The 10,334-nt window shown below is 39.5% G+C and overlaps 1 protein-coding gene across 3 annotated transcripts in view; it reads left to right on the top strand.

Moving 5' to 3' along the window:
- The first annotated feature begins 306 nt into the window (after window positions 1–306).
- GRK4 (G protein-coupled receptor kinase 4) overlaps window positions 307–10,334 on the top strand; it is a 39,325-nt gene continuing 29,297 nt past the window's right edge. For all 3 annotated transcript variants that reach the window (XM_085309632.1, XM_085309631.1, XM_085309633.1), the window contains exon 1: window positions 307–563. In XM_085309632.1, the coding sequence (XP_085165758.1) occupies window positions 512–563 (52 nt within the window). In that variant the 5' untranslated portion in view covers window positions 307–511. The remainder of the gene's footprint in view (window positions 564–10,334) is intronic.

Here is a 10,334-nt window from a genome sequence, read left to right as displayed (position 1 = left end):
GCGAGAGCTTAGACCAGCTCTCGCGAGACTTGTGGCACCTCGCCCCTCGCGCTGCGAGGAAAACCACGAGGGAAGCCGGGAAACGTTCAAGGCACTACATTTCCCAGCATGCAGAGCGCGGCGCGCTCCCCCATGCGGCAGCCCGCTGGGGGCGCCACCGCGGCGCGGAGCCTGCTGGGAGTTGTAGTCGCGAAGGGAGGGGGGAGCTCGGGGCGGGACGGGAGCGCAGGGGAGGAGCCGGCTGCGGTGGGCGGAGGAGGGCGGTCGAGCCATGGCCGGGGCGGGCGGGCGCTGCCTGCTGCTTGCCTCCGCCCTCGGGGAGGGGGAGGCCGGTGCCGGGGCGAGCAGCGGGTGATGGGGAAGAGGCGAGCGCGGCGCTGAGGTCCTGCGGGGCCGGATGAGCGGAGCCGCGGCGGCGGCCGGGGCCCGAGGAGGGGGGCGAAGGAGGCAGTAGGAGCGGCCCCGGGGCGGCCTCGGCGCCGGCTGCCCTGAGGGGAAGGAGCCCCCCGCCATGGAAATCGAGAACATCGTGGCCAACACGGTGCTGCTGAAAGCCCGGGAGGGTGAGAGGCGGCGGGGGGGGGGGGGGGGGGGGGGCTGGGCTCCGAGGTGAGGGGCGAAGCGGCGGCGGGGAGGGGGAGAGGAAGTGGTGGAGGGGGAGCGGGTGCGGAGGGAGGGGAGAGGGTCCGGCGGCGCCGCGGCGCCTTCCCCGCTGCGCCGGGCGGGAGCCGGCCCGGCCCCGAGGCACCTGCCCCGCTCCTGCCGCGGCGCGGAGCTGCTGTGGCCGGCCCGCGGCCTCGGCACCACCGGGAGAGCCCTTTCCTCCTCCCTGCTTCAGGCTGTTGTGTCAAATGATGGGTTTTTCTTCTTTTGTTTTTGTCCCCCCCTCCCCCCGTGGTGATATTTTATGATCATTCATCTTTAGTTCTCAGATTTTTTATTTTTTTAAAGACATATATCTATATCTAACTAAGAGAGGCTGAGTAATAGCAGGAAGAAGGGACCTAAAATCTATCTGAAAGAAACTTGTACACTGTCTTGCCAAAATTCCTGCCTGCRTTTTAAAACCAAACACCCAAGCTGGTGGATGCCACCAGCATTTTGCAATTGAGTGTTTTGCGTTAACCTAATATTAAGTGTGCCCTTTTTCATTAGGTTAATACTGACTGATTCACCAGCATCTTGAGTTGAGGATTTCCTTCCTCGATAACAAACATTTTTGAATAGATCTGAAACCTAATCTGAAGCATGATCTCTGTTTAAAACAAGTTCTGAAATAAGACTGTAGTGCTGCTTTTTGATTTACATAATTGTCCATTAAACAATCGCTTGAAAGCCTCCCCAGATAACCACTGTACCCGGTTTAGATTCTGGTTTTCAACTACAAAACAGGCGTATTTTCTCTTTTTGGATTGGATCCCGCTTTTCTTAATTGTGTTGAGAAGTCCCACTAGTTTAGTTGGAGCTATTTAAAGTGAGTAAGAACAACAGAATCTGCCCGTGTATGTTTTGCAAGTTCCTCTGACTCTAAATGGGTTTGGCATTTACGCCATTTGTGTATCCAGTTAAATATGCCTTAAGCAGCAAGAGAGGAAAATCAGCTTTTTGACTTTGAAGTGAGGTTTAAAAAGCAGAACAGTCATCGCAGTTTTGGGCCATTTCCCGATCTTAGTGGAAAAGACCACCTCAAACTAGAGGACAAGTTTTGGCTGGTTTCACTGGCAATGTGTGTCTGTGGTGGTGCAGCCTGGATTTGGAGTTTGCATTGAAGCGATCTGAGAAATGAAGGGAAAGTGGACTCTGGCTCAAAACTTTACTATACCCAAATCCTCACCACAAAGAGTGCAGTGGTAATCTGGAAAGGCTTTTAAGTGGCTGCTTAATGTCAGTTTGACCCTTTAGTTAAGGTTTCACTATATTTAAAATAAATTATAGTGGTAGGACTGACCAAACAAGATAATTTAATAAACTAAATGAAAATTTAACAGCGACTGCTGTGAAGATAATCAGTTCTCTCTGATGGTAAACTTATAAGCTCTTTGGACTTTTGTTGGCCTGGACTCTYTTTTGAGCTTACACATGCACACAAAAAAAGTGATTTCTGGCTTTGGAACTCCACTGGTCAACTGATGATAGAGGTCTTTTAATTTTTCAGGATGTCTGAGTCCCTGTACTTGGGGTATTCAATATATCACATTTGTCAAAGTACTCCCTGAAATGATTTTCTCTCTGTTGCATACTCTGGCTGGGGAGCCAGGGCCTTTTCRTAAAATCTCTGTCCAGTCTCTTTTCTTATGTGTCTGGGAGAATGAAACTTGCGTAGATATGTTATTCTACTAAAATGTGCTATTGGCTAAAAGAACCTCAAAATTGAGATAGGAAAAACAGTCTTTCAGTTGTCTTTTTCCTTCTCACCTTTCTGTTGTCTCACTTTGCAGAGTATGGAGAAGTGGGAGAGACCAAAAAAGTGCAGAATTACTGTTTCTTATAAATAGATGAAATCTTAAACTAATATCAAAAGTTTAGTGATTTCTCTTCCGCTTCCCCCCCCCCCACACACACACATACAAGCTCAAGCCAAATCAGTAATACCTTTTCTAATTTTTGTGTGTTAAGGACTGGATAAGAGAAGGTATTTACATGTATAAATATGTAAGTTTTATAAGCAAAAGTAATAAGACAGAAACTGCTGTGCTCTTGAAGTTTTCAGGGATGTGTTGAAAGACTAATGTAATCTTAAGTATGGTTTGCATGGGTCTCAGTCTAACCTGAGATTCCTTCATGATGGCAGTAAGAGTAGGAAAAAAAATCATAGTCTTGAAAGCATCTTATCAACCCCAACTCTTTTAACCTTAGAGATACGTTATCTTCATTTTACAAACATAGAAACTAGATTAAAGATGTTGCATRCTTGCTCTCATCTGGATAAAGTATATACCAGAAGCATGATTAGAATTGAGAAATTCCTGGTACATAGGACAAGATTGAAACAAATGAGAATTGAGCACATACAACAGACCTAAAATTCAGATTATTAGCTCAAACTTTTACCCAGCAGTTTCCTCTAATACCTTCCTCTGTTGATTGTATTACTTTTGGATGTGAATACTTTTTGGGTTTTGTGTTTGTAGGTATGCAGAATTAGTGTAGTTTGAGCAGGTAGGTGCGTATCTACTGTATAAATCTGATTGGATATCTAGAAAGTAAGTTTAATCTAACTAGTGTGCTTAGACAAAATACAGCTTTTTTTGCTATTTCTTCTGTTATGGAATGTGAATAAAAAGTGGTTCTACGGTCTACCTTTTAACTGATATTCTTGTYGTTAATTCATTTCATTAGAGACTTGAAGTCTTCTTTCAATGAGGGTTCAAAACCCTGTTTCCTGTGCAGGTACTTTAGGCAACAGGTAATAGCTTTGGCAGGATGATGTAAACTTGAAAATTCCTCCCTTGCAAGTCATTTTTTTTATGATGCTTTTGGCCCTTATTTTGAAAAGTGCAGCTACAGATCTATATCCATAGATCTATATGCAGCTATGTATAATCTGGCTTGAATCTTCTAATTCAGTTTGCTTGATGACACTGGTTTGTAAGAGTTAGCTAGTCTAGTTTGTTTGTTTGYTTTGTTTTKTTTTCCAGGCCAGTTCAAACCTTGCCTCACTTGCCTTGCAACTTTCAATTTTGTTTTACGCTGCTATTCTCCAAGAGGATTTTTTTCAAACCTTTCCATAGACCAGGCTTTTGTAATAGAAGTTTGTCTGTTTCCAATAATGACTTGTAATATCTCCATAGCAGCTACAGCACTTATTTGTGTGAAGAAGGAAAGCTATGAGGATTACTTATCTTCTTTTAATGTAATTTTGTAAGTAATCATATGCCAGCTGTTCATGTATGTGGGTGTTTGTGATGGGTCATACTATGTGACTCTTGTTTGTACCTACTATTTTAAAATATTGTGGTGACGCAAAATACCCTGTTACGCTTTATGGACCAAAGACAGAGCTAGGAGCTTTGTGTGAATTTCTCTTTCCTCCTCCACTTYTTCTTCTTTCCACTTTGACCTGCTCATGCTGAGATCTAACCTTGCTAACCTATTTGCCTCCAGGTGAAAGTTCTCAAGGTGTCATGCAAAGTATTTTGGGATCCCCATTCCTAGTTTGCTGGGATATGTGGCTTTCTGTGCCAATTAACCTCTCTCCCTCTTGTGTATATTTTTAAAGGGAAATCTGTATATGAGAAAGAATAGCTAATAGAAGGTTTTATTGATTGATGCCTTTTTTAATAAAAAGAGAGGACTTCTTAACCTAAACTCTATGGAAGAACAGCACAAATAGCTCAGTAGGAAAACAGATTATGCATAAAGCAAACTGATCTTGTTATGAGCATGGTGGTGTAGCAACTGAGATAGAAAAGCTGTAGAAGTGCTAAGCTGTAACGGTATATGAACTGAACTGTGAGATAGATGATTTAGAAGCTTGTAATTTCATCATCTCTTTACTCAGATTTTAATGTATAGGGTTTTTCATRTGTAAAAGAATAATGTGCTATAACTTCTGGTTTTCTGTAAGAACAGAGAAATTAACACATTTTTCCCTAGCAGAAATATCTTTGAATTTAGTATCTCTTGAAAGAAATTGAAGGATTTATCCTATAAATGGGAACAAATGACAAATATAAGCTAGTATATTCTGAAAGAAATGTAAAAGTTCAGAAATATGTTTTTTATTTTATATTTACTTTTCTCTATATTGGTAGCTTCTATTTTTCAAAGTAATTTCAATTGCTCCCAATAAATTCTTTGAGTATGTTAAATCCACAAATTCATTTCATAATCCTACACATAGCCTGTAATGTTTTGAAGGAAATTCATCGGTGTATATTTTAAATTGCTTAAGAGCCTTGTTTCTTTTTAATTGCCTAAAGTAACAGGCTCCAAAAATACTTCCAAAGGATAGATCTGTAGTTCCTTTGAAGTCAATGGCTGTTTACTCCTGTTGAGGGACTATGCCAAGAGTACATTTTAAACATACCTGATCCATTTACATCCACTTTATTTATACATCTCTGGCATGAGCAACTTGTAAATGAGAATTGAGTCTACTGTTAGGAATATAATATGTATATCAGAATTGATTTAAGCTGAATTAAGATCAAGGCTCTGTCAAAAGCTGGCGGTTCCTTCAAGCTCTCTCTTGTATTGGCTGTAGCCYATAGCTGCATAAGGGATCAGATTGATTCACAGATCCAACTGGAAACAACTTGTTTTTGTGTTTATTTTGTTTTGTTTTAATTAGTCTTCAAATGGATCAGCAAACCCCTGCTGGTTTGATAGTTGTTAGGCACAAGCCAAGGATGGAGTTAGCGGGAACCTTTAAGTAACAAGTATGTTATCCTTGTCTGCTTTAAGCCAATGCTAAAATGTCACTGCTTGTGTAGGAAGGAGCTTGTYTGAGAACTGAAACTGGATTGGTTTAACACTTCTCCCAGAAAATACCCGGATCACCCAGATTTTATGTTTGATCTCTCTGTGTTTAAAAACAACTGGAATAATTCTTAAAGCGAAATAAATCCTACTTTTACTTGCGACATAAGGTAATAATTCAAAATAGTATTGGTGGTGGCACCTGGGCAAATACTCTATATGTATTTGTAACTCAGAATTCTAAGGCAGTTGTTCAGAATACTGCAATTTGACTGTCGAATTAAACTGAAATCTTATTTCTGGACAAGTGTGACATCAAGGCACACTCATACCCAGACTTACAGTCTTCAAAGTCCTTTCATCAGCAGCAAATATGAATTTTATTGTGTATGAATGTCGTAAGTTCTTGCAGTTGCTGTTATTTTTGTCAATTCTTGCCCTTATTTGCCTATGTTCTATTGCACTTTCTTATTGCATTGTGTTTAAATTAATGTAAACTCATTGTGGCAGGAAACATGTCTTCCTGTGTTTGTACAGAATTATGCACAATGTCTGCTTTTTGTCCTTTATTTAACAAACTGTAATGAGAATGCATGTGGGCATGCTGGAATCAAAATAATTACGTTTACTAAATAAACACTGCATGAGAGGTCTAGTTATTGATACACACTGCTGCTTTGCTTACCTCGAATGTGGCAATTGTAACTAGAGGTTTCACAATCTATTTAAAGGGACTTTACTTCTTTTCTAGCTGCTGCAGTCCTGAGGTCAGTGCATACCATCGTGATAAAACAACCCTTGCTCCTCAAAGAATTGGCTGTATAATTGGAGTTTTCTTGCCGTTTTGTTCTAGTAAACCATGTTTGTTAAGTTGTGATTATGGCCATATCAAAATAAAATGCATACAATATTATATTGTTTGACTGTGAGACTTCAATAATAAATTCTGGTTCAGATTAGTTACACTTACTTGAGTTGAGACAAATTTTTCATACCTAATTTCTGAAGAAATGCAGAAGCTGCTACATGTATGCACTAGCATTCTGAAATGTGGAAACGATTACTTGAATTTTATATAGAGCTGATGTGAAGAACCAGTTGTTCAAGTGGTTATAGCTGTGGAAACACTAAATGTTTGTGCATACAAACAAGCTGCCCAGATGTGCACGTAAATRTGTGAAGTGTTTAATACTGCTTGCAGTATTATGCTGTAACAGTCAGATTAGCCAAGAGAATGCGAGCAATACTCAAGTTTCATTTTATGTACTTGAGAAGCATAAAGAATATTATCTTAAAAATGCCATAAAACTTTAGCTATCCTAGTTTTATTGTTTTACTTACTGGACTACTTGTATTTTTGCTTCTATTTGTGTTGAGAAGCCCTTGGTCTGTGTAACGCTGAAGAGTTAGGTGCCTACCTCCCACTGAATGCTGAATTTTCAGCTAGATGATTCTGGTAGATTTCCTCAGAGCTACAGCCAGCCACGTGCATCAAACTTCTGGAAAAAAGGTTGTTSAATGTAATACTTAAAAAGAGATGTGACTTTGTTAAGCCTGATTGTTAAGCTGTGAATATGCCTGCTTTTCAAGGAACTGAGGTGTCAAAAAATGCATTTGACTTGTGCAATGGAGAAGAGCACAAAGATGCCCAAAGCAGCACCATATAAGCTGTGTCTGGGATTGGAAGCAAGACTGCCTTCCTGAAGTGTTRTTGTGTGCGAACTTGTCTTCTAGCCTGAAGTTAGCACTGCATTGTTGTTGCCTTTCTAATTTGAGGACCTGAGGTGTTAATTCTGTAGCATGTTGTGTCTTGAAGGTGCATCTTGCACAGCTGTTGAAGGCATACCGTGAAAGTTTGTTACTCAGTGGACAGTGTTTACAAATATCTTTATAGCATAAAGCCATAGTTAGCAGGGATATTTTGATTCTTTGGCAAAAGGTTTTCAAGTCATTCATGATAGGGATTAAGGGAAGTGTGGCYGTGATTAGGAGGAGATTTGAATTCTTGTGCGTTTAAAACTCTCAGTTGCAAGTTTCTCAGATGTATGAGAACAGATGTGTTACAAGACAACGGATGTACTTAGATTTTTTTTTTCTCACAGATCTCAGTGCTGATGATGGAGCGCTTCTGTGTCAGTTCTTTTGTATTTTTTTTCACTGAACCTCTTGATTATACAGCTGAAGGCATGCTCTTCTCGGTGCGATTGAGTGCTTTCAGAGCTCGTCTGGGTGGGGTCTAGTGTGAATTTCTCAGCTAGTATCTGACAGTCTGGTTTGTGGGTAAGTTTTGCAAGAATGATGTAGCAATCGTGCTCTTAAAAGCCGTGTAGCTGTGTGCTTCTCAAGCCTAAAGAAGGATGTTGTAGTATTTGCAGTCTACAGGCTGGATAGCTGAAGCATGGAGGTCTCTGAGCACCTCAGCAGCAGAATTTCAGTGGCAGCGTGTATCTGTTGAATCTTAGCACCATATGGTCTGTGTACTTTTACTAACAAAACAGAGCAAGATACCTTCAATGAAATGACTTTCATTGTGTAGTAGAGACAGAAAAACTGGATTCTGTCCTATCACAGGGAAGAYTGAGTAATAATGTTCAATGAACATTGTGCTCAGTGATATGAAAGCGTGTTACAAATACTGCTTATAAGGAAGATGACTGTAGTTATGGGAACTCCACATGATGCTTTGAAAAATATTCTTAGCTGTCTAAATCTGTTTCTTGTCGTATGTAAGATGTTCAAACCCGGCTGTAAACTTAAAAAAGGATGAAAATTTGAAGTATTTAAACCGTTGCATACCATATTCCAATGCAATGATCTAACTGAATTTTTARGAAAAAGCATGTCAAGAGGTAAATGCCTCCAGGCATAATTCCAGTAAGAGAAGAAGGTAACATTCTTGTATGTACTTGAAAATGTAGTTGCAGTGTTTTCTCCTCATAACTAACGGTGTGTTGCTGCGTCTACTCTTCTTATAAAAGATGAGTCGCTTCAAAGTGGACCTTGTTCTAGCCAATTACATCTGAAAGGCAAAAATGATAATTAATCTGAAAAACATAGGGCAGCTGTAAAGYAGACTAACCTAATGGCTTTGTTGGCATATTGGAAAAGGAGCTGTTGGTSTCTCTGGAAGAATTTTATCTGAAATGTTTTACGATGAGATCCAGAACAGAAGCTTGGAAATCAATATTAAGACACTCTTACAAACCGCAGTTGTTACAATTTGATTTGTTACTTGTTTTGAACTACCWCAGAAATGGAAAAGGATTTTGCAAATTGGGAATAATTTGAGAAGCAAGTTGTCCTCCTCAGTAACTTTTACCAGAAACAGCAAATTTATCTCTAAATGAAGTGGACATGCATTCTCTTTACATTACTGGGATAAATGGACTTTTTTTCCATGTCCTTKCTGTAAGTCTAAGGACAGTCAATGTGAAGACAAGAGAAAGCATGGTGACTTGTTGATACTCATAAAGCACTTCATTCTTATGTATCACTAATTATGTAGCCTTATTGAATTTCTGTAAGATGGGTGAATTTAACCGTGTTACGGTATGTGRAAAGTCTCTTTTGTAAAATTAAGTTTATAGTGGTGATGTAGTAAGTAATTTGTAAACTATTTGGGGTAAAATAGGGCATACTTTCTTGAACTGGAGTTAAAGTCTGAAGCACCACTGATCCTCTTTTTGGTGTTTCATTCTTAGGCTCTATGTCGTCGTCTGAAGCACAGTCAATGTCACAGTTCACTTTTACTTTTTCATAAACAAACAAACAAACAAAAAAAAACAAAAAAAAACTAACCCAAATTCATGTCACTTATCACTTCTGGTCAACATTCATTGTACTGTGTCATGCAGAAATGAGTCTTTTATGAGCAGTTTCTAACAACAAAATTTACCTTCTGTGGTCCTTGCAGCTTAGCATGATTCTTCAGTGGCACAGTTTGAGGTGGGGGGAGTGGAAGCTACTGTCCAGTGTTTTAGTCATATAACAATCTATATCCATCCTTCTTCTGTTCAAAATACATTTCCAGCGTATGTATGTAAAGCATTCCTTGATTTTTTTTGTTGTTGTTGTTGTTTTTAGTACTGTTGGAAATGCATCTCTGAAAAATCAAACCGCACAGAGCAAGGATATGCTCAACTTTTTTTGTTGTTTCTAACTTGAGCATCAAAACATTTTGTTAAACTAGGAAGAGTTGGTTTTAATTATGCTAGTAATACAACAGCTTCATGATTAATTTTGAGACTACATAAGAGAGGAAGTAAATTTAAGTATCTATATTCTAAAATACTTTGAAAGGTGAATGACTTACCAAGCAGCATTAGGAAGTGAGAGTGCAGTATAACTTTTTCAGAGAGTAGGTATTAGTTCAAAGAATCTGCAAGAGAACATTTTAGGGTTTTGTATTCCTTACTCGTTTACTTTTCTACTCATATTGGACCTGAGAGTGTTTTTTGCAGCAGCAYGGTAAGACATCAATGTTCCTGTTGGAAAAGATCTTGTAAATTTTCATATGAGCTAAGGTAATGCTCAGCTGGAAGTTGGAAGTGCTCTGACTGTGGTGGTGGTACTCTTAAAGAAACTGTATGTTTGAGTGAAGAGATGATATAGAGGTTTTGTTATTCTGACACTGTTGGTTCCTTTCCCACTAACGATTTAATTTTGAAAGATTTGAGAGTAAAGTCTGCTGCTTAATTTCTATTCAGTTAACTTAGGGTAACTCCCTTCCTTTCTCTTCTATTGTGGTTAGCAGTATCTACTGCTGGGCTACAGTTAGAAAATATCTGTGCACTTTTGCTACTGTTCTATCATGTGGAAACACATCTGGTGATCATGTAGTAAAATCATTTTTTAAACTATTTTTTTTTTTTTTTTTTTTTTTTTTAAATAAAGCAGTCCTGCATCTCTCTCTC

Source organism: Rhea americana, unplaced genomic scaffold (assembly GCF_003343005.1).
Source record: "Rhea americana isolate MKP2758 unplaced genomic scaffold, rheAme1 scaffold_30, whole genome shotgun sequence".
NCBI classification, from domain to species: Eukaryota; Metazoa; Chordata; class Aves; order Rheiformes; family Rheidae; genus Rhea; species Rhea americana.
This window is presented reverse-complemented; position numbering and strand designations above follow the sequence as displayed.